Raw genomic sequence first — 25,191 nt, 5'->3', positions numbered from 1 at the left:
ATATATTATTTGCTTCAAGCTTATTTCAAATACTATTATGCAACATTTTTATTCTATTTCAATCTATTTTATACTCATATATATAATTTATTTTAAAACTTTGGTACATATGATTTATAAATTAAAATTTCTCCTTTTGTTATTTTTAGTGTATCTTTAAAAATTTTGATTAACAATTCATTTGATGTTTGACCGTTGATATTGGTATTTACATAATATATGGTTGAAATTATTGTTGTTATGCCTGTTTGTATTTGTTTGTTAATTGTTTGTTATTCATTTGTGTACATTTTATTTTCGAATTATCCTTTTGCGTTGTACGTAAATATTCAATCACATTACATTGTTTAAAAGATTACATTTTATTAAGATATCGAAATAGTTTTATTTATAAGTTTCCAAAATACCCGATATCCAAAGATTCTTGAGAAAATTGTGCTCTAACTTACTGGGTTTCAATTTTCTTCGTTGAATTTAGGTGGCCGAGTATCCTTTTTCAATATAATCGTACAAATTTCAAATAAAGCTTATTCTCGAGAACTCAAATTGTTGAATCCTAACTCACTGGATATGACATTTTGGGAAATTGAACCCTAACTTAATGGGTTTTGATTTTTCATTCGACCCAAATAATCAAATGTCCTTCTCAAAATGCATGGGTTTTAAAAGTCAAAAGATAAACTTAATTTTGAAGATTAAAAATATTGTGCCTTAACTCACTGGGTGTGACATTTTATTTCTTTGAAATAAGAGTGTTTTATTATTTAATTCAATTTATTCAAGTCAAAAGGATCGTATTTTAAAATCTTTTCAAAACTTCAACACTAAGACATTAAACAATCAATTCGATACCAATTTTGGGCATTATGAGGGCGCTAACCCTTCCTCGTGCGTAACCGACTCCCGAACTTATTTTCTCAAAATTCGTAGACCCAAAATCGTTTTCAAGGTGATCCGATCACACCTCAATAAAAGATCGGTGGCGACTCCAATTTTCGTTTTTTTTAAGTCGACAACTAAATTTTTGTTTTCAAAAAGTGGTTTCGAAATAAGCATGTTGGGGTTTATTGTTCATTTGGATTTTGATTTGTGGATTGCAGTAATATGATATGTATGTGCAGTAATATGTTTGAATATGTGCGTAATTGGCTTGTGATTGTTTTTCTTGTCTAATGGCACATTTTAAGTCAATGCATGTTCAGGGAAACATTATGAGCACTAGTAAGCATGATTAAGTTTAAGTAAATAAAGTACACATAATTGGTTTAATTTTCACTTGGTTAATTTAAATTAAAATTAAGTTGGCCCAGTTGACTAATGAAGAAGCATAGCATGTCAAAGTCAAGTGCGGTATGATAATATTGATTGAATAGGGTTTACGGTTTTGTGTGATTCTAAAATTACTATTTTGCCCTTTTGACTTGTAATGCAATTTTCGGCTAGAAAAAGCATGTTCATAGGTTATGTATGATTATGTTTGTGTTTGTGTGATCGGGATTGTATGTAACTATTATCTAAAATTAGTTTGAATGATTCACAATGTGAGTTGACTAATTAGTCAAGTGTAAGTGTACTGTTTGTAGTCTGTGTCACTCTGGTGACTAATGTGATCTCTAGAACTTGGCTGAAACTCCTGAGTCGGGTTCGGGGTGTCACAAAAGAAATAAAAATGAGGAGTTAGGAAATGGTTGGAGGTAAGGTTCATGAAAATGGTTCGGAGGTGGTTATAATCAACAACACTTTAACTTCTCCAATATTTATTGTTTATGTTCCTTCCAGCATTCCTACTTCCTTACCTTATGGTTCACCTATACAAGCATCTTCAGGCCCAAAAGTGCCCATTCCTACCTACACTGCTCCTACTTTATCTATCCTAGTTTCTCCATCCTCAATAGTGGAGTTACATTGACAAACAACCCTATAATGACCACTTAGGATCTAATCTATTAATAGCATTAAGAATGAAAGAGACCCAATTCTAACCAATAGGCACAATTAATGTTTATTTAAGTTAGATCACATGCCCACACTAAACAAATAATCATGCATTTGTCACAAATATCACAGATCAATCAATCAACTAATTACCTAATTGAAAAAGCAATCGTTCTAAACTATCAAATATCAATCAAATAGTTCATAAACTTGAACAATTACAATTAAACCTGAAGACATACAAATACCAAAGAACAAAGCAAAGATTAAGAATAATTTGATCTCACAAACTTTATAGAATCAAACTTTGAATATTACTTTTACTAGAATATTTAAAGTTTAGCAAGCCATAAAAAAATAAAAAGTAAAAGTAAAATAAAACTTAAAACAGTATATCACGTCTCTCTCTCTAAAAGATCATATTTATAGAGTTTATTTGACCTAAAATTAAGGTTATAATACTTGCTTCTTTACGAATCAAACTTTGAATATTACTTTGACTAGAATATTTAAAGTTTAGCAAGCCATAAAGAAAATAAAAACAAAAAGTAAAATAAAACTAAAAGTAGCTATATCACATATCTCTCTCTCTAAAAAGATCCTATTTATAGAGTTTATTTGACCTAAAATTAGGGTTATAATACTTGCTTAAGCTTAAATATTCAAAAAGAAAAAAATAACCTTACATCTCGAGTTAAAATAGTAACATGTCCCACATGACACGGACAGCGGTGTTGCAGCTTGACAGGACGATGCTACAGCATAAGGGTATAGGGCAATAGGGTGTGACTTATTGGGTTGGATTCGTGCCATGACACTACTGTATGACATTGCAGCCCACTCGTCTTTATTCATACCTACTTTTGAATCATTCCTTTCATTCCCGATGAGTTGCGATATTGCATCCCAAGCTCGTACGTACCTAATTCAAGTCACGAAAGCACTCAAAGTAATCACTTGTAAGTAGCCAACATAGAACTGAAGTAAAAATAGAGTGCATGCAAAAATGACACTAAATGCATAAACAAAGCTAAAACATGATATTCTACTCAAAGAACTATAGAAAGTAAAGTAATAAGGGTCCAAAATATATGAATTATGAGTACTTATCAACCCTTCATGGATATGATAGCAAAGGAATATCATAACTTTGATTTGTCTTGGTTGGATTCCTCATTACCTAACCTATTTGCACTTCCAAGATCTTTAGCATCTAGATGAATTTCAGAATCAAGAACCCATGATAGATAGTCTTTTTCTCATTATATTGAGAGCCAGAAATTCAAGATTTGCAAGATTTGACATAGTAGTCACTAAAACAAAGAGAAATTATGTATATGGATTAAACATTCAAATTTTTTAATATATTAATAAAAAGTATTTATACTTTATACTTGCAAAAATTGTCATGCATATCTAGAAAGTTAAAAATATTGTAGTTTATCTAGATAATATAATAGAATTCCAATATATATCAACCAATATATTAAAATTTTAAAATTCTAATCTACTATAACTAATTATTAAAAACTATATTTGGCAAATTAAAAGCATAAATCAATGCGAATTCAAATAATCAAAAACTATATTTGGCAAATTAAAAGCATAAATCAATGCAAATTCAAATAATCAAAAGTAATGGCAATGACAATTTAAAATAATAAAATTGCATAGATGTTAACCTTTATGTTATTTTTTATCAATCAAATTCAATATCACAAATTAAAGTTTCAACCAATAAACACGAAAGCTTCAAACCTAATATTAATTAAACTATAAAATCAAGCACAAATTATTTGATTAATACTTTTCCACTAATAAATCAATTTTGAATCTTTTAATAAAATTTTAAGTGTTTAAGCTTATTTAATAATTAATAGTTCAATAATCAAACTTTTAATCAAATTTCTTTCTATAGGCTGCAAAACTTTCTCAAAAATAAACTTCATTAGAAAATTAAATTTCACCACAAAATAACAAAGTAACCATGTTTATTATGGTATGATTTGACCTAACCCATAGTCTCTTTTTATATAAAAAGTCATAAGAGTCTCTCTCTTTTTAAATTGTTTTTGGAAAAAGAAGGATTGTATTATTAAAGTATTAACAAAATGTTCGAAACATAGTTACCCCTGAGTATCATTTGTAAGGAGACAATGTAATACATCTGGAGAAAAATAAGAAACATGTAAAGATAACTAAAGGCTATTATGCAGACAAGCTAATGCATCTGCAAACTTGTTCCCTTCTCGAAAAATATGTCTCCAGGAGCTAGAAGTCATAGAACGGAGGAGCATTCTACATTCGGAGATAATAAGTTTTTCTTGTTAGAAGTAGATTGCATAAAATAAAGAACAGAAGTAGCATCTACTTCAATCTCAACATGCAAAAGCTCAAGGCCCTCATGAAGAGCCCAATGCTCAGCTTCTACACTAGTAGCTCTCGGAATAAGAGAACCCAAAATAATAATATTTAATAGAAAATCCATAGTCCCCTTAGGACTATACATATTGGGTGACCCTTTTCGGGCTCCTTGGTCTTTAAACCAACCCAATAACCAATTTTTTATTTTCAAAAAAAAATTTATTAAAGTAAATTTAATTAATTCCCTCATTTAAATTATTTTTCAACCCAATTCTAATTTCGTTAAAGTCATGAAGACTTTACCGTACTAGAATCTATGAGGGAATAAATTTCATTGTCATGCTCAATAAATTTTGATGACTAATTAATTTAATTTTCACTTCGAACTTCAATTATTTAATTGCAACCAATTAAATAATAATTCAAATAAATTAATTTAATCTTTAACTCATCTCTTGCTTATAGCGAGAAAATGCCTTTACTGAAGATAGTGATACATGCAATTTGTTTCTCTAATTCGCCATTTTCATTTACTCATCACATAGATTCAAATGCAAACCATCAAGGGTTGTTTTAAGCTAGTAAAAGAACCAATTGGACATATATAATTAGGGCTCAAATAACTTGTAATTAAGTTTCGTCTCTTCATCTATTAATTACATAATTATTTAGTCATGAAATCAATCCATTAAAAGTATCATGACTGAACTATCCCTATTATATACCATTATGAAAGCAACTTATTAAGTGATTGTTCAGTGAACTTGTCATATGTGTATTACTCTCATAGGATGTCCTTAATCTTTTTGGGCTAAATCAGTTCACCCAATGAGATCCTATTTTATCTAATGGTAATCGTTATATCTTCCTTCATGAAAAAATCAATAGCTAACATATAATAATTAAATCATTCTTCGTAGACGAATGACCTATAGCCATATTACTTTTCCATCAACCATGTAATCCCGATGGGAGGATACAATTCACCCTTTATTGGACTATGAACTTCACTATTATCAATGAAGTCATTCCATGCAAAATTTGTATACCTAACGTACCAGCGTTTAGATCAAAGTATATGAGTCATGCACTCATAGTCAGGCACTTACTTAGGATTGAAGTAAGCCACACTATGAACATCACAAGAGAATAAATCCATAAATGGATCTAGGATTAACTCAACTTGGGTAATATCTAATGTATTGTCAATCCAAACGATCACACCTATGTTTCTATCTTTTGTGAGTCATTTGCTCCGATACCCAAAACAAGATATCTCCTTAATTGGACTTGATAGACGTCATAATAGTTTTTGAATCAATTTGCTTAGTTTCAACTCATTTGACTATGAACCATTAAAATTAGCTACTAATATAAATTATTTTCTCACATTATGATCTAATCACATAATGCAACTTAATATTAGTTAAACATTAAGCAATTAGTGAGCCAATATTTGTTTATTCATTTTGATTTGCGTGCAAAAACAATTGAGGACAAATATAAACAATATTAATGTGAATGATGGATTTTTTATTAAGGGCACTAGATCCCAACAACTAGAGGTGATCATGGGTCGGGCCCAGAAAAAATTTCAGCTCGCTTCCTAGGCCTGGGCTCGGCCCGGCCCGGCCCGAAATATAGGCCTAAAATTTTGCCCAAGCCCGGCCGGGGAAAAAAACTAATCCTGGGCCCGGCCCATTTTATATATATATATATATAAATGATTTTACCATTTTAATAGCCTATATTTTTATAATTTTTAAAAGATTAAATTAACTTTTTTATCATTTCAGGGCAAAGTGTAATTTTATCATTACTATTTTAAAATTTTATAAATTATAAAGAGTTAAAAAATAATTTTATTTTTATTTTAGAGTAGAACCCTTGCCCATGAAATATCATATCAACAAATTTAGCAATACTAATAATTAAAATAAAGGCGTAGTATATTAAAACAATATATTAAAACAGTATATTACATAAAAAAATAAACGTGTAGTATTTATAACAGTATATTAAAATAATATATTTATAACAGTATATTAAAACAATATATTAGAACAGTATATTTATAACAGTACATTTCAAATTTTATAATAGTATATTAAAACAGTAGAAGAGGGGAAATGGGTTAATGGGATTGGGAAATGTATTTTAGAAATAAAAAATATATATTTATTATTTTCGGGCCAGGCCGGGTTGGGCTAGGGCCGAAAAAATTTTGCCCGAGGCTCAGCCCGTTTTCTAAACAGGCCTCATTTTTTGCCCAAACCCATATTTCGGGCCTATATTTTTACCCGAACCCTCCCATATTTCGGGCAGGCCGTCGGGCCGGGCCGAGCCGCCCAACTCATGATCACCTCTACCAACAACCACAGATTCTTGATTCAGTCTATTCAACTGATTCGACTACTAGACCAACAATAATTAAATAATTAAGTAAAACTTCATAAAAATCTAAAAGAAATAAAAAATTTACTAAGCCTATTCAACCTGTTCGACTACCAATTTTTGTCCTAATTTTTTATGTTTACCAATTTCAAGTTGTTTTCGATTTAATCAGTCTAATTACTTTGCTTTGACCATTGTACCAATCAATTCTCGGTCTAATTAGTCCGAGCAACTGGTTCGATCTTGTTCCAGTAACACTGATCACTTCATCAAATCTTAATAGAATCCAAGCTCATGAACCAAAATGGATCTAGTTATCAAATTCAGTCACTAAAGTGGACAAAAAAAATATAGATATCAAAGTGAACCTAATTGCTAATTTCAGGGGGTAAAAAATTATATTATCCTTTTAATTTTTTTCTAATACCAACTATTTTCCTTTCTTTGCTCTCTTCCCAACTTTTAAGAAGGAGATCTTCTTGAACTTAAGATAAAAACTTAGAAGATAATCATGAAAAAATTGAGTATTATGCTAATAACGTATTATAGAATAAAGAATACATAAAGAACTATACTTTGTATATTTATCCATCTATGAGTTATTTATCATGTTAAGACTAACGTCGAAAATGACAATAGAAACGATCGCGAAATAATAAGAAAAGAAAAGAAACACACAAATTTTATATGGAAAACTCTTTTGGGAAAAACCACGGGTAGAGGAGAAGAAAATTCACTAATATTAAAAATCGAATGACACAAGAGGAGTTTCGGTTACATCTATTTAAATGTTGAAAAACCTTATTCTAATCAATGTCAAATAGAAGAAGTGTAATTCTATACGAATTCCCCTTATTTTACCATTATATTTTATTTATTTAACAAGGATTCGAGTCACACAACTCTAACATATCATATTTCTTGAAAGTCTACTCCTCATAAATATTAAAATCTTAACCTGAGTTAAAATTCTTGACCATTTTCTCTTGATTTAAAAAGGTAAGATCTCAATTGTCGAAGCAAATCTTGTTTGAGTGCGACTGGCCATGTTTTATTTAAAGAAATAATATTTAAAAGTGAAGTTGAGGAGGCTGCACGTATAACATTTTAACAACTGACAGAATAAATTTCGTATCTTATTTTCTTGTACACTCATACAGACATCACATGATTGGCGTGTAACATATTAACAATTCACATTATATTATCACAGGAACTCAACTTTAAATACCTTGAGAATGAGTAAATATTCCCCAATTCCCAGCAGTAAAACTCTCCTCTAATCAATGGAGTCCCCGTCTTGGCTTGTTCTGTCCATAGCATGGCTAGCTTCTCTAGCCTTCCTCTCCAAAATTTTCATTGGCTGGCGATGCAGACAACTGAAGTTTCCACCAGGTCCCAACCCCTGGCCTATCATTGGCAACCTTAATCTCATCGGGTCCCTCCCGCATCAATCTCTTCACAAACTATCCCAACTTTACGGGCCATTGATGCAGCTCAAATTTGGTTCCTATCCTGTAGTGGTTGCCTCATCTGCAGAGATGGCTAAGGAGTTTCTAAAGAAACATGACCATATCTTTGCTTCTAGACCCCAAACTGCAGCCGGCAAGTACACTACTTATAACTACTGCAATATCACATGGGCACCGTATGGACCATACTGGCGCCAAGGCCGCAAAATTTACCTGCATGAGCTGTTCAGCTCGAAAAGACTCGAGTCCTTCGTGTACATCCGAGTCGAGGAAATGCAAGCTTTTGTCTCCCGCCTGTATAGATTATCAGGGAAGCCGATTGGGGTTAAAGAGCAGCTCTCACGTGTTACTCTCAGTATCATAAGCAGAATCGTGTTGGGGAAGAAGTACTTCAGTGAGAAGAGCGATGATCGGCTTGGATCGAATTCGATAGTGAGTCTGCAAGAGTTTCAAGAGATTCTAGACGAGTTGTTCTTGTTGAATGGAGTGTTGAATATTGGGGATTGGATACCTTGGCTAGACTTTTTGGATTTGCAGGGCTACGTGAAACGAATGAAGGCTTTGAAGAAAAAACTTGACCCATTTCACGACCATGTGTTTGATGAACATAAGCAGAAAAAGAAAGAATTCTCCAAGGATTTTGTGCCACAAGACATGGTGGATTTATTGTTACAGCTAGCTGATGACCCTGATAGTGAAGTTAAGCTCACTTATGATGGTGTAAGGGGGTTCACACAGGTATCTATATTCTGCTCATTCACTCTTATGTTTCCCATTTCTTTTTCCATTGCCAACGATAAAAATTAACACAGTAATAAAACTATAATCAAATAAAATGATGCAAATGACTGAAAGACGACAAAAAACTAGTACAAAAAGTCGATCGATTTTGTTCCATACAAATCTTTCATCTATAAAAACATCGTCATATGTCATTTAATAATTAAACTAAAAACCAAACAGAAGTGTACCATAAATGATTGAAATATCATGTTATTTTTAAATGATATGTTCCCCTAATCATAATGTCCACTTGAAGAAAAATATTCTGATAGGCGAACCTTTATGCCCATTCCAAAAGAAAAACAATGACTAAAGGTTGTCTAATTGAACTGTTCAGTGTAGTGCATCCGACATTGATCGATTAAGTGAATGGAGGAGTTCTAGATTACTAAAAACTCGAAATAACGCAAAAATCTTCAGCATGATTGCAAGCTAAAGAGATGCCTATAAATTTGCTAATAGATGATTAAATTTTTTATTTGATGATAGGATCTGATAGCTGGAGGCACAGATACGTCAGCAACAACAGTGGAATGGGCAATCTCTGAATTGATCAGGCAACCACAACTCATCAGACAAGCAACCGAAGAACTCGACAGAGTGATTGGGAGGGAGAGATGGGTAGAAGAGAGAGACATCCCACAACTTCCTTACATAGATGCAATCATGAAAGAGACAATGAGGAAACACCCTGTTTCTGTATTGCTAGCACCACACTTGGCCTTGGAAGATTGTAATGTGGCTGGATACCATATTCGCAAAGGAACTAGAGTCTTCGTAAATACCTGGAGCATAGGGAGAGACCCGCTCCTATGGGAACAACCCGAGGAGTTTCGCCCTGAGAGGTTCATAGGGAGGAAAATCGATGTGAAGGGCCAAAATTTTGAGCTATTGCCATTTGGTTCAGGGAGGAGGATGTGTCCTGGCTACAGCCTCGGACTAAAGATGATTCAATCAAGCTTAGCGAACTTGTTGCATGGCTTCAATTGGAAATTGCCTGACAATACTAAAGCAGAAGATTTGAGCATGGATGAGGTTTATGGATTGGCAACACCAAGAAAGTTTCCACTTGTTGCAGTTATAGAGCCTCGTCTGCCCCTTCATCTTTATATCTGAATTAATCTTGGTATTTTTCTACTAGCTTTTGATCATATATATCTCCACACCTAAGAAGCCTCCTCTGATAGAATTCAACTTTCCGATTTAACATTTATGTACTTCTGTTTGATTATGAACTAGTAATGCATCTATAACCCTCTAAATTATATCGGGTTTGATTTTTAAAAATATTCTAATAAATCAAAAATGATTAAATAGAAGAAAAACACCTTAAGAATTTTGTCAATTCAATTCCAAATTTAATATATAAAAATGTCAAAAACAAAAATAAATCATAATGCCAATTGGGGAGGGATGCCATTCTCAGTTCTTGAACCATTCACCACAAAAATCAATTGCTTTTAAAAGATTCAATATTGTAATCTTGAATTTTTTTAATCATGTGCTTTAGTGGAAAGTTTTATATTATAAAAACATTATCTTTTAGTTACTAGTAAGATAATACCATATCATCACTTTTAAAACATATAAATATTTTTATACATCTATCCATATATCATCGACTTTTAGTTACTCTAAATGTGTTATGAGTTCTAATATCTAATGGGTGTTTTTCTAAGGTTGTAAAAGAGCTTATTTATAGGTTAAATTCATTTATCAAATAATAATAAAATAATCTAAACTAATCAGTGTTTGACTGAAATAAATAAACAGAGTTTAACTAAAAGATTATTTTTTTCAAATTTGACTGAAAATAGGAGTCATACTTAACAAATCTCCACCTTGACTCATATTTCTACAACGCCATCTTTGTCAAAGCCCGCCACGAGCCTATCTTGAACTATGCAGGGAATTAACTGAGTCGAATCTGTGTTTAGAAACTGGAAGACTTCTAGCCTTCGACTTGTACACTGCCAAATCAAAACTAACTCGGGTCTGATTTTCACGAACACAGTGCCCTAACTTTTCAAAACCTGCATCCAAAAGAGAACCTCTCTTCAACGAAACAGTCATACATTTTTCCCTCCTATGACCAAGTTGCCTCTGCTCTAAACGAGTTGACTTCGACTCTATAACGGACGAGGGACGTCTGATTTCACCGGTCACTGTAGAACCTTCCAGAATATAAAAACTGCCAGTTCTTTTACCTTTTAACAAAACAAGAGCTCCACGAGATACTTTAATGCCGCTTGACTCGATGTTGATTCTGCATCCTTTCAAGTCTAAAATACTCAAGGAGATGAGGTTCTTTTGTAAATTAGGTACATACTTGACATCTGAGAGTGTCCTAATCGTCCCATCGTGTATCCTAATTTTAACAGTACCAATACCAATTACCTTACTAGATGAATCATTTCCCATGCGCACAACTCCACATTCAACCGAACTGTATGTAGAGAACCATTCTCTATTGGGACACATGTGGAAAGAACATCCCGAATCTAAGACCCACTCGGACGTGAGCTTGGAGTTATCGCTCGTTGACACTAACAAGAAATCATCACCGCTTTCATCGATCAAATTAGCACCAGCTACATCTTCCTCGTTACTCTCAGCAGCTCTTTTATTTCGCAGTTTATAACAATCTGCTTTAACGTGACCTAACTTTTTACAATAGCGACACATTTTGTCTCATTTCTTTGATACTATCAAAACGGAAGCTTGCCTATCTGCCTTGCTATCCAAATGAAGCTCATTGTCGAGTTTGTCTCTACTAAACAAATGACCCTTCACATCTTCGAATGAGAGTTTGTCTCTGCCATAAATCAGGGTCTCCCTGAAAGACTTGTATGAAAGGGGTAAAGAGCACAATAATAGCATAGCTTGATCTTCATCATCAATATGAACATCAACGTTCTTTAAATCATTTAAAAGAGTAATGAATTGACTGATGTGATCTCTAAGAATCTCACATTCGTTCATGCGAAACGTAAATAGACGTTGTTTCAACACTAAACGGTTAGCCAGAGACTTAGTCGCATAAAGAGTTTCTAACTTTTTCCACAAGGCGAATGAGGTCTTCTCCATCAATACCTCCTACAATACCGTATTAGTGAGGCACAACTGGATTGCAGACAAAGCCTTTTCATTAAGCTCTTCCCATCCTGTTTTATTTAGATTCTCAGGCTTTTTCCCGGTAACAACCTTTTTCAAACCGGATTGAACTAAAATTGTCATCATCCGAACTTGCCACAGATTGAAATTTGTCTCACCATCGAACTTCTCAATTTCAAACCTTGTTGTTGTCATATCTGAATGGGCTGATCTTTGAACTGGCTCTGATACCACTTATTAGAGATCGTCCTGATTAAGCAACAAGTAACAAAAATAGCAGAATAAATTGAGAAATTGATCACACAAATTTAACGTGGAAAAACTCCTCCAAAGAGGATAAAAAAAAACTACGGGCCAAGATAATTTTATTATAATGGCAAAAGAATGAAGAGTACAAAAAATAGAGATAAAAACTAAACCCCGAAAACCCGAAAATAAAGAACCCTCAAAACGTAAACACAAAATTCTCTAAATGTGTTATGAGTTCTAATATCTAATGGGTATTTTTTCTAAGGTTGTAAAAGAGCTTATTTATAGGTTAAATTCATATATCAAATAATAATAAAATAATCTAAACTAATCGGTGTTTGACCGAAATAAATAAACATTTTTTTCAAATTTGACTGAAAATAGAGTCATACTTAACACTATAATTACATTTTCAACATTTAATATTATTTTAAACAAATTTCAATTCTTAAATCACATTTTATATGTATTAAAATTTGGAATAATAAATATAAATATTGTAAATCTAAAAATAAATATTAAATCAAGAACAATGTGAAATTAGAGTTTAATACCTTAAACAAAATAATTAATTTAGATCACCTTGATAAGAATGGGGCGAGCAAAAATCGAATTTAGAATTATTTCAATCGTGTTTGTTGAAACCTTTTTTTTAAAAAACAAAGATCGACTTTTTATTTAAAAATGAAAAGAGAGTCGCAACTAATCTTTTTTGTTAGGTGTGATCGAATCACCTTGAAATTTAATTATTTCAATAAAAGTCTAAATTTACTAAAACGATAATTTTTGATCCACGAAATTTGGGAAACGGGTTTGGGTGTCGGTTACGTACGAGGAAGGATTAGTACCCTCGTAACGCCCAAAATTGGTACCTAGTTGATTAATTAATGTTTTAATGTCGAGAGCGAAAACTTGAAAAGAGTTTAAAATACTATCCCTCTTTGTGTTAAATTTCTTAAATAAATCAAAATGTATGTTAAAACCCTTCTATTTCGAGATAACAAAATGTCACGTCCAGTAAGTTAGGATACAACACCTCGAATCCTCGAGAATAAGCTTTTCTTTTATTTTTTCTATTCAAGACTTGCGTATTTTAATTTTAAAAGGATATTTGGTCATTTAGGTTCAACGAGAAAAAATCAAAACCCAGTAAGTTAGGGCACGACTTCTCGCATTTCCAAATATAGAAAACATTGTCTTATTTTGAAAATTTTCTTTATTGAATAATAAAAAATATAAAATTTTGAATGACGGGTATTTCCCTTTGAAGTATGGTGTAAAAGAATGAATATACGTAAACGTGGCTTGCGATATAATTGTAACAATAATGAAATGATAGCGCAAATAAGCGAAATGACGATATATCTATAGTAATAAAACAACAAATAAGCAATGGCCATAATCAATCAAATCTAATATTAGTTAAATAATAATGTGAAGCAAAAAAGGTAGAATATGCATGATAAAGGGCAAACACGAAAATATCAAAAGAAATAAATAAGTAACAAGAAAAATAAAATAAAATGATGGTGATAATAATAAAATTTTACGCAAATAAGAGATTATAAATAATTGTATTTTTAAAATAATATTAAAACCAGGTAAAAGAATAATAAATACTAAACAAATATGCAAAATGAACAGAAGTAATAGACTTAATTAAAGGACTGAATTGAAATTTAAATGGAATTAAAGGCATAAATTATAATAATTTAAAATAATTTAAAAAGGATTCCAAGACTAAAAAGTGATGCGCTAAAGACAATAGGGACTAAAAGGGAAAATATCCCTGGCCCTTATGCGCAACGTTTCATTGAAGGACTAAAATGAAACAAAAATAAAATTTTGGGGTAAAATAAAAAGTGAAAAATACTGGATCGCAAACTAATTAAAAAGCGGAAGGGCTAAAAGTGAAATTAGACCATTCCGAAAAAAACGCGGATCCTGAGGTTGAAGCGGGTCGGGTTTCGGGTCATAGGCTAAAACGGTGTCGTTTTGGGGCTATTGAAACCAGCCCTAAACGGCGTCGTTTAATGAGTCTATAAAAGCCAAATTGTTTTTGAGAAATTTCATTCTACCCATTTTCTTAAAAAAATCAAAGAGCTTTCTCATGCTCTCTAGTTTTTTCGATTTCCGGTCGTCGATCCGACCAATAGCCGTCGTGCAGGCCACCGGTCACCGGTGATGGCGCCGCCATCCACGGTGGTCGAAAAATCCCAAAAGCTCCGCTTTCGACCCTTTTTCGAAGGAAAATATTTTCCTTCCCAAAAATCTAAAAAGAAAACAACAACAACAAAAAGCCATCGATTCTGGGCTTTCGGCGCAGGGGAGAACCTTCGCTGACGGAGGGAGACGAAGCGTCCCAGGTAAGTTTCTTTATTTATTTTTATTTTATAGATATACCAAAAAAATAGGTTTCAAAAGACTAAAACCATAAAAATGTCACCTTTTTTTTTTATCTATATGCGATTAATCTTTTTTGTATTCGATTCTCTGTTATTTCAAAAAAGAACTCCCCTTACAATCTGTTTTTTAGGCTATTTATAGTCGATTTACAATGTATTTTATCTATTTTTTTCTACTGTTTCGCTCTGTTTCTTGTGTGTTTTTGCTTTCTTTTCTGTCATTTTTGCAAGCGTTGATGGAGGCAGAGAAGAGGCGCCTTTGCCGTTTTGGTGCAATACAGCAGAGGAGGGGTTAGGCCTCAGGACGAGGCGTGAGCGGTGCGCCCGAGGAGGAGCAGCGCACATGGGAGCTAGGGTTTCTGCTTTTCTAAAAATGTTTATGAGTTGTGGGCTTGTAAATTTTTTGGGCTAGGGTTTTTGTAATTTGGGCCTGTTGGGTTTGTTGTTTTTAATTTTGGTTTCTTTTGGTCCTGGGCCCGGGCAAATAGGGCCTATTACAGTATTAATCGAATTAATCGAGTCAACTCGAAATTTTTTTTTCGAATTTGAGTTCGAATCGAATTGAGTTTTCGAATTCAAATAACTCGAATAATTTGAATAAACCGAATACCAAACCACCCTCACCCCTTCTGCCGCACCAACTCTTCTCTTAATAAGATATTTATAACAATTTTTTATTTATCGTATTTATAAAGTTCTTTTATTGAATTACTATCACGAAAAATATTTAAAAATTAAGAATTGTAAACTAATAATTTTATTATAAATGTATTTATATTTTTTAACAACTTTATGTCTTTTAAAATTAAATAATTGAATTTACGAACTTAAAATTAATATATATAAAAAAAGAATGAGTTTGTAAATTGGGAGATTTAAAAATAATTTAAGTGGGAGTTTAGATATTGATTTTATTTTTCTTCCCAACAAAGAGTAACATAATCTAATTTCATGGTTAGCTGTATTTTGAAAATTTTGATTTTTTATTTCCTTATCAAAATCCTTTGTGATTACTAATTAGTCTTTTGCTTGATAAACAATTAATACTCAGAATTCAACCAAGAAAAGCAAATTCTTCTATTTTGGAAGAATCAATGCAAGTAAAACACGTCTTTGCGCTCAAGAAAATCTTACACTTTTTTTTTTTTGGTATGTAAATCTTACACTCCTTTAACATTCGCCACAGTGATCAAAATCCAACGCAATCTGTAATTAATCCTATTTACAGTGTGATCTATATACCCTATGCTCCCCTTGCTGTATGATGCAAGGGAGAATTCAACTTACTTTCAAGGGTGTCGTTTTTGGAGTGAATGGGAGACATTTTTGGTGACCTGTTTTGATGCCCATGGCCGTGATGATGAGGTTTGTGGTTTCTTTGATGATGCCCAGTCTCTTTCTTTTTAGATTCACATTCCTTCTCCTCCTCCTTTGGTGAACCACTTTGGTTTGGAACCGTATAAACGAAGGAACCAATTGGGATGTCTTCATAATCCTGAAGGGGCTCCAAAATCCCCACCACATCACACATTTTTGGTCTTTGCTTTGGGCGTTGGCTAAGGCATTGATAAGCCAATGCAGCTGCCTTTCGTGCCCCCATTTCCGAGTATTGGCCTTCCAGTCTAGGATCCATTATCCGCCCAAGTTTCCTGGCATCATTCAATATTGGCCTCGCCCACTCTACCAAGTTCTGCTCTCTTGGGCTACGTTTCTTGTCTAAAGATCTTCTCCCTGTTAAAAGCTCCAAAAGTACCACTCCAAAGCTATACACATCACTCATAACCGTCAAGTGACCTGTCATGACGTATTCAGGAGCAGCGTAGCCTTCTGTCCCCATCACCCTGGTGGATACATGCGTGTCATCCCCTTCCGGACCATCTTTTGCGAGACCAAAATCTGAAAGTTTGGCCGTGTAATCCTGTAAAAAAGATTATACAGAATCAATGTTGGAGTTCTAAAGCGAAAAAAGTTTTGTGCGGTTGGTAAAAAATTAAGAACATGATGAAAAAAGCATTACTTACAGAGTCTAACAAGATATTCGACGCTTTGAAATCTCGGTAAATTACTGGTTTTTCTGCTTCATGGAGATAGGCAAGACCCTTGGCAGCTCCAAGAGCAATTTTCATCCTCGTCGCCCATGGAAGAGAAACCGAGTACCCTGCACCATGGGAGATTGACATTTCACATTAATTCCTTTATTGTTTATATATGAACTGAAACAAATGGTAATTTACAGACAAAACATACTTCGAAATAGCTGGTTCTCCAAGCTGCCTCTTGGCATATATTCATAAACCAGCAGTCTATGTTCTTCTTCGCAGCAATATCCGATCAACTTCACAAGATGTGGGTGCCTCAATTGTGCAAGAAAGATCACTTCAGTCTGCTCCATAATGAAAATTTTTATTCAATAATCAGTAAACAGTAACAATTAACGTCCAATAAAGTAAGCAATTAATATATACTGACCAACCACTCTCTATGTCCTTGCAGGCCTTCTAAATCCAGGAGCTTAACAGCCACCGATTGAGCTTTCAATCCAGGCCTAAGCTTGTCATCAATGAACCCTTTATGAACTGGTCCAAACCCACCTTGACCCAGAAAGTTAGCCGATGAAAAGCTGTTTGTTATCAGTCTTAGCTCCCCAAGCGTAAAAACATGAAGATTCGAACCGGCAAGCGAGGTAGACAGATCCTCCGACAACATTGAGCTTGGATAACTTAAGTCTAACATTGCAAACCTAGTAAATGAACCTTGTTTCGAAACATCCTTCTTAGGCTTGCCTTCTGGTTTTACAACACCCTTGGAACAGCTAGGGATGATGGATCTCCATGTAATTTTCATCACTGTCATTCTCTTTTCCCAGAATCTGCAAATGTGTTGCACAACTCTCACAGCTTCATTCTATACAAACAAGAGTATATTCTTCCAAGTTCCACCGTTCTTTGTATTTTCTATATATATATATACAAGAGTTTGACATTAGTGTATATATATACATCATTGGATGAATAGGGTGAACGGAGGCCATAAGTCCACAAAAGTTGGTTCAATACAAAATGACGCGGCTGCCCTCTTTGACTTTCCATGAAAATTAGAAGTTTGTTTTTGGCATTTGGAATGTTCCGTATGAAAGCACAGAAAGAGTCGACGATTCAAAGAAATCGAAAAACGCTTGTTGTACTATTCTTTTTTCCAGAATTGACTCCTCGTATGGTAACAGTACTAGAAAAATCCAAAATGGATTTCTAAAGTGTGGGTTTATAATTATTTTATGAAAGAGATCGAGAAAAAAGGGAAATTAGGTATTAATCCTTCAGAGAGAATACCATACCAGCTGTTACACACTAAAATCCGCAGTCAGAGGGGAACGTTTTTTCATTCTTTATCGACTCTCAAGTTCTGGGACTGTTTAGACTTCGTAAAACAAAGAGGTTGGCATAGTTGCAATAACCATATCTTCTAGAAGATTTGCTTCAATAAAATAAAATTACAAATATCTTCACTAGTTGGATATTTAATCTCCGCACTCTACTCTATTAATTTAATAATTGACATCTTAATTAAAAATACGTGACTAGAATTACACGTGTAGAAAGCCATATAAGCAAATACAACTATAAAATTTAGGGTATTGGAAGTTAATATATATTTGCCAATACGCAAATTTGAAGTCGCCACCTACAATCAAATTATTTTAATTTTAACAACTATTACATAATTTAGTTTGAATAGAGGGATTAAAATAGGACTGAGAACACAAAAGATGGTGGACAGGACATGATGAAAAGATTTTGTATGCATGACGATTAAAGTTGCAATTCACAACCGCGTGATCTAAAGACTTTTCCGGAGGGTTTGATTGTCATGATTTTTGCTTCGAATTGACCTTTGGTGGGTTGCTTATAATCATCGTTGAATCCCCTTCTTTGGCTTGAGGAATATCATCATTGACTTGAATCTCATTAAGTATCATCTTATAATAGAACTCGTAAATAAAGTTTTTCCAAATCAAACTATAATATATTTGTTTCAATTTATTGTTTAGAATGAAACCTCTTACTATCACGTTTGGTTTTGGGATTTAAAAACTTGGAAGTGGCATTGTCAAGGTCACCTCTCACTACATTATGATTGGGAACAAGATTGTGACATCAAATTCGTGGCCACGTTGCAATATTAAACCAAGTATTTAGTATACACAATTATGCATTTGTTTAAAGAAAAGGACTATCCAGTCGACTGAAATATGGAGTGATAAAAATATATAATATCAAGTCCTCAGGCGTTCATCAACCAAAATGCTCCCACATATGTGATTGTGTTTAGTTGGGTACGAAAAATAGTGGAAGGGTGAAAAACTGAAAAGAAAATAATTTTTAAGTATATTTCGTTGAGAAGAAAAGTGAGGAAATAAAATAGGAGAGATGGATCATTTTCTATTATAATGCATAAAAATCAATCATTCCAAATTAAAATTATGAGAGGAGAGGAAATGAGAGAGATGTGTATATTAGTTCAAAATTATACATTTTTAATTTGTTTTATTTTCTTTCCTACCAATTTTTCCATCTTTCCTACCAAGCACACCTATGTAAAAATTTATGTTTTCCATCCTTCTAGTTTTCTACCCCTCCAATTTTCTTTCGACTCTACCAAGCAAAGCCTAATGTCATGGCTTTCATCCACCAACTACTCCCCATATGGTCTTTCTCACGTTGCCCATAACCTTATACACTAGTCTATATAATAAGATTGTTGTTCGCTAAGGCCCACATGCAATATCCCTAAGACCCATCATCTATAAAAGGCATCATCCTCCCACAAGGGTGGCAAAGCAACCTTTTTCTCTCCAATTTGTAGTCTACTTTATGGTTCTCGACACCATACTCACGGTGTAAACCACCTTCAACCATCAGCCTCCAACCTTATATTAATAATTGACCTCATTTGTAGGAAATGACATGAAAAATCATATCTTCACCTAACAAAAATCGCCGCCCAACAAAGCAAGAAAACCAGAAAACATTACACATTAACACCATGCCAATCTTTTTCCTATTGGCACAACCAACACAGCGTTCGTTGCAATCATACATGTGTTGGATTTGGTGCCCTAAGTGTAGTATATTCGTTTATACACTTGGAATTTTTTCGAACAGATTGGTTTATAAAATTATTCATGAATTACATTAGTACCCTTTGTATATTGTCCTCATGTGGTTTTTGCATGTAAAGCAAAATAGAAGCAAATATTAACTCATTGGTTGTCTAATATTTAATTAATACTAAGCGGTATTACGTGGTCAGATCGTAATACGAAAAGACGGCTTATATTAGTAGACGAACCTAAACATGTCCTTAGTCTAAACGAAAATAAGCAAACTAATTGAAAGACTAATATGTTGTCTATTAAGTCCAATTGGAAAGATGTTTTGTCCTGGGCATCGAAGCGGATGACTCCTAGAAGATAGGGGTATAGATGTAACTGACTGGAACGACAATACATTAGACTAAACCTAAGGAGAATAGATCATGAATTTGTTTATGGAGTTATTCACCTGTGACGTTCATAGTGTGACATACCTTAATCCTGAGTGGATGATGGATTATATATGTGTGACTCGTATACTTTGATGTAAGTAAAAGCTTGAGTTCAAATAGATAAGGAATCGAAAGTTGATGTGTTGGGTGTACAACTTTTGCAGTATGTAGCATCATTCACAATAGTGGAATTTATAGTCTGAGATATGGGTAAATGATATCCTCTCATTGGTATTGCATGATAGATGAAAAGTAAAAGTGGCAACGAGTCATTCGTCTTTGTGATGAATGACTTAATTACTATTTGATAGTAATTGATTTTTCATTAAGGAAGATGTAATGGTCACCATAAGATAAAATAGGACCATATTGAGAGAGCGGATTTATCCCAGTGAAATTAAGGATACCCTATGAGGGTAACACACTTATGACAAGATCATTGGACGAGCATTGATCGAGTTACTTTCGTAATGGTATGTCATTAGGGAGAGCTTAGTCACAATACTATGGTGGAATAACTTCGTGACTACATGAGTTTATAATTAATAGGTGAAAAGCTAAAACTTAATTATAAATCATTTGAGCCCTAATTATATATATCCAATTGGTCTTTCCGCTAGCTTGTTAAAACCGAAAATAAATTACATGTTGAATCAAATGAACATAAATGGATAGAAATGGTAAAGTTGGAGAAATGAGAAATATTTAGAAATAAATGTGGTTTTCTCACTAAATGGAAATAAACTGGAAAATTAATTTATGGTTTTCAAATTATTATTTAATTAATTAAATAATTGAAGTTCGAAAATGGAATTAAATTAATTAGACATTTTGGATCCGTTGAATGTAAAATATTAAATATCTTTTATCGTAAATTCTTTTACGATAAAATTTTCATGATTTTAAAGAAATTAGAATCGAGTTAAGAAAATTATTTAATTGGATATTATTTAAATTAATTTATGATGTTTATTTTGGAAAATAGAAAAACATGTCTCAAGTTAGATTGAATTATAAAGTGTTGGGTTAAAAGTCTAGGAAGCACTTATAATTGGACACGATACGAGAAAGGCCCAAAAGTCCCTCATGTTAATACATGAGACAACAAACTGTAGTATATTTAACTAGGGTTGTTGCCCCTCTCTCTCCTAGTTTAACTAGGATTTTGTTTTTCTATTGAAATAGACTTCTACTAATTCAACAAGGGTTTCACTTCTTCTCCTTATAAATAGATGGTATCGTAGGGCTAAACATACAACATTGAGATATTGTTTTCTACCCGAAAATAGTGAGAATTTATATTCCAAGTATAAATTCTATTTTTCGAAATAAAAATTTTACCAATTTTGTAACGCCCCAAACCCGGTCGAAACGAGTCGACCCGAATCTGGAAAGTCACATTAGCCACTTACGTGACTCTCCTTCCCGACCACCAATCACACCAAAAACCAACCATCACACCAGTCATAAATATGCTTAAACAAATAATTGTACACACACAAGCCTAAAACATGCTTTGTCTAACACAATACAGTAAACACATGAACAAGGGTAACATCGTCTTTTGCATAGTACAAGCAAAAAACGCATAATTCATAAAATTAATCTGGCAAGTGTCTTGAACATTTTATTTTAAACCAATTGTGAAAAATTCAGCTCAAAACAACATTTAAAATTCATTAATTTTCAAAATGAAGTTTAAAGACTAAGGGTCCGTTTGTTTACATGTAAAAGATTTTACAGAAAATGCTTTCTGCATTTTCCTTTGTTTGTTTCACAGAAAACAGCTTGGTCAACGGAAAATGACTTACAGGTCAACGGAAAATAAGCCTTTTTCCTTGTTGTAATACCTAATTATTGCCCAGGGCCCAAAATCCTTTACACGGCCCAATTAGCCTAAAACACAAAACAGAGACCCTAGCAGCAAAATCAGCAGCCGCGGTAACCTCACCCACGCTTCAACATCGCCCCACGTTCAGTACTTGGCGCACGTCCCCCACGACCCTCATACCTGTGAAAAACTGATCCAAACGGCAATAGATGTAAAAATAACAAAATAGATTTGGATTGGAGGTTTTTTTGGATTATTATTTGGGGGGGTTCTGAAAAAAGAGGATTTCAATCTGTAAAAGGGGGGTGAGCAATATTGTATGAAAGAAAAACATTAAAAGAAAATACGAAAATAAGGAATCAAAAAGGCAAATTTTTGAAGGTAATTGTTCTGTTCCTTTTTTCTTTTTATTTGTTTTTCCTTTTTCATTTTCCATCTTGTTTTTCTTAAAACAAAAGCAGAAGAGGGAAATAGAGGAGGACTTACTGTCGCATGCGGCGTCGAGGGATCTTCATTCCGTCGTCGGAATGAGCGGATTTGGAGCGAAAGAGAAGAGGGAACTGCGGCAACACAAAAATTGCAGAAGGGAATTGATTTTTGGGTTCTAAAATGGGAGTATATAGGGTTCAAAATGGACTATTTTCGCCATTAGTCCTCATGATTTATGGTGCTTTTCAAATTAACTTATTTATTTATTCTAAATCTGACTGCACCTTTTATTTTCGTTTCAAATTGGTCCAATAGTGTGCAGCGTTTTAGGGTGGGTTGGAAAATTACTTTTTCGGTCCTTTATCTATTGCACCTGTTTTAATTTACTCCATTTTTTTGTTTTTATTTTCAAAATTCGGCATTCAACTTCTGTTTGATATTTTAATTTAGTCCTTAATTTGTTTTTTAGTTTATTTTTATTATGTTGTTTTTATTGTTTATTACTGTTAATTATTATATTATTATTGTATGTATGTATGTATGTATGTGTAATATATATAATATATATATTAAATGTTTTAAATATATATGTAGTACGTATTTTTTTATTACAATTTTTTTTGTATATAGTTTATATATATATTATATACATTCATATTTTATAATTATTTATATTTTCATGTTTTATAATTCATATGTTTATACATTTTTATAATATGTACATATCATAAATTTTATTATTATTTTATTTTTCTTAGCCTTATATACATATGTATGCGTATATACTTTTATAATATATATATGTTTTCTATATTTTATGATCCAAATATTTTTATATATACGTATACATAGATATATATTATTCTATACCTTTATAAATATATTTTTAAATTTGTTTTTTTTATATATACATATGTCCATCTTTTGATAATTACTAATATATTATGTTTATACATTATTATGTTTATTTTTTTAAAATGCATGTACATTGTATTATTGATTCATTTTCGTGATTTTTGTATATATATGCACGAACGTTTTATCATACTTTTAAAGAAAGTATATTTTTGGTTTTGCTAATATTAAAATTGTTTTTTTTAAAACATTTTAATATTTGGCAATCATTATTCTCGAGAAAGATCGTGTCCTAACTTACTGGATCGTGATCATTTTTTCGATGAATTTAACAAGCTAAGTATTCATTTCACAATAAATTTGCAATTTTCAAATAAAAGCTTATTCTCGGGAATTCAAAATGTCGGGTCCTAACTTACTGGTCGTGACATTTCGTTATCTCGAAATAAGAATTTCTAAAACAAAAAAGCAATATTCGGTATTTTGAAGATATAAAATATTGTGCCCTAACTTACTGGGTGTGGTGTTTTATTTCTTTGAAATGAGAATGTTGTATCATTTTAATCCATTCACGAGTTAAAAAAAAATTTATTTAAAATCTTTTCAAATTTTCGACATCAAGACATAAAACAATCAATTTAGGTACCGATTTTTGGGCGTTACGAGGGTGCTAACCCTTCCTCGTGCGTAACTGACTCCCGAACCCGTTTTCTCAAATTTCGTAGACTAAATCTGTTTTAAAGATGAGCCGGTCACACCTAAATCACGGATCGGTGACGACTCCAACTTTTGTTTTTTTTTAAAGTTGATAACTTATTTTTGTTTTCAAAAAATAGTTTCGACACTTGTAAAATGACTTACCCTTTTGAAAAGTGTAAGTCATTTTCCGGAAAAGAGCTCATCAATAGATAATTTTACTTTTATATAAAAATTAACTTAAATCAAGTTTAATATTATTACATTGACAATAAATTTTATTTTTATATTTAAAAATATTTAAAATATTAATATAAAATATTATATTTTTAATATTATTAAACATACGTATTTAATTATTTATATTTAGTCATATAATAAATTATTAATATAATTAATATAATTTATTATTTTTAATAAATTATTTAATATTTAAATTTTATTTTAATAGTAAATTTTAAAATAATAATTTTAAATAATATTATTCACATATTATTGAAAATATCAATATTAATATTTTAATACTAAATATTTATTACAATTATAAATATATTAATAATAAATGTTTTGTAGTATAAATGTTAAAATATGTCATAAGTCTATATACTCTTCACAAATTTGCAATTTAGTTTATGTACTTTTATTTTCAAGAATTTAGTCCTCTACTTTCCAGATTTGAAAATAAAGTCCAATCACGACATTGCTTGATTTTTTTTGTCAACTTTGTTAAAGTCACATTTTAAATAAAAAAATACTCAGTTGGTAGTATGTAACTAAAAATAATCGTTGCAATGAACCTAAATTTAACAAAATATTTTTAATATATGTAAAAACAATGTAAAATATAAAATTATAGATATAAAATAAACTCAATTAAACAATGAAAATAAAAAAAATCTCAAATGTATGTTTGTTTAATTGAAAACGACTTTTATGAAATATTTTTAAAAACTCGCCAAACAAAAGAAAATATTTTACACAGATTCATCCAAACACCAGAAAATATTAGCTTTTCTAGAAAAGTAAGTCATTTTCCAGAAATCATTTTCCGAAAGCCATTTTCAGTGAAACAAACGGATAAAATGTAAATTTTACAAAATATCTAGATAAACCATTTTAA

The 25,191-nt window shown here is 32.1% G+C and overlaps 2 protein-coding genes across 2 annotated transcripts; one reads left to right on the top strand and one right to left on the bottom strand.

Moving 5' to 3' along the window:
• Window positions 1-7,930: 7,930 nt before the first annotated feature.
• Window positions 7,931-10,213, top strand: LOC105774878 (trimethyltridecatetraene synthase). The gene is made up of 2 exons (XM_012597445.2): window positions 7,931-8,903; window positions 9,438-10,213. The coding sequence occupies exons 1-2, from the start codon at window positions 7,980-7,982 to the stop codon at window positions 10,062-10,064; spliced, it is 1,551 nt and encodes a 516-aa protein (XP_012452899.1). The 5' UTR covers window positions 7,931-7,979; the 3' UTR covers window positions 10,065-10,213.
• A 5,556-nt stretch (window positions 10,214-15,769) lies between these two features.
• LOC105774653 (serine/threonine-protein kinase RIPK) lies at window positions 15,770-17,936 on the bottom strand. The gene is made up of 4 exons (XM_012597221.2): window positions 17,186-17,936; window positions 16,964-17,099; window positions 16,738-16,874; window positions 15,770-16,634 (listed from the first exon to the last, which is right to left on the bottom strand). Exons 1-4 carry the CDS (start codon window positions 17,567-17,569, stop codon window positions 15,960-15,962), a joined length of 1,332 nt encoding a protein of 443 aa, XP_012452675.1. The 5' UTR covers window positions 17,570-17,936; the 3' UTR covers window positions 15,770-15,959.
• Between the last annotated feature and the right edge of the window lie 7,255 nt (window positions 17,937-25,191).

This window comes from Gossypium raimondii, chromosome 6 (assembly GCF_025698545.1).
Source record: "Gossypium raimondii isolate GPD5lz chromosome 6, ASM2569854v1, whole genome shotgun sequence".
Taxonomy (NCBI): domain Eukaryota; kingdom Viridiplantae; phylum Streptophyta; class Magnoliopsida; order Malvales; family Malvaceae; genus Gossypium; species Gossypium raimondii.
The sequence above is the reverse complement of the archived record's forward strand: the minus strand, read 5'-3'. Positions and strand labels throughout refer to the sequence as shown.

What these genes read in the sequence shown, in the direction of transcription:
- LOC105774878 (XM_012597445.2), top strand. Translation starts at nt 7,980, where the DNA reads ATGGAGTCCCCGTCTTGGCTTGTTCTGTCCATAGCATGGCTAGCTTCT. An exon ending in GTGTAAGGGGGTTCACACAG is followed by an intron (nt 8,904 to 9,437) that starts GTATCTATATTC and finishes ATTTGATGATAG; the next exon opens with GATCTGATAGCTGGAGGCAC.
- LOC105774653 (XM_012597221.2), bottom strand. Translation starts at nt 17,569, where the DNA reads ATGACAGTGATGAAAATTACATGGAGATCCATCATCCCTAGCTGTTCC. An exon ending in GGAGAACCAGCTATTTCGAA is followed by an intron (nt 16,875 to 16,963) that starts GTATGTTTTGTC and finishes CCCATGGTGCAG; the next exon opens with GGTACTCGGTTTCTCTTCCA. An exon ending in CGAATATCTTGTTAGACTCT is followed by an intron (nt 16,635 to 16,737) that starts GTAAGTAATGCT and finishes TCTTTTTTACAG; the next exon opens with GATTACACGGCCAAACTTTC.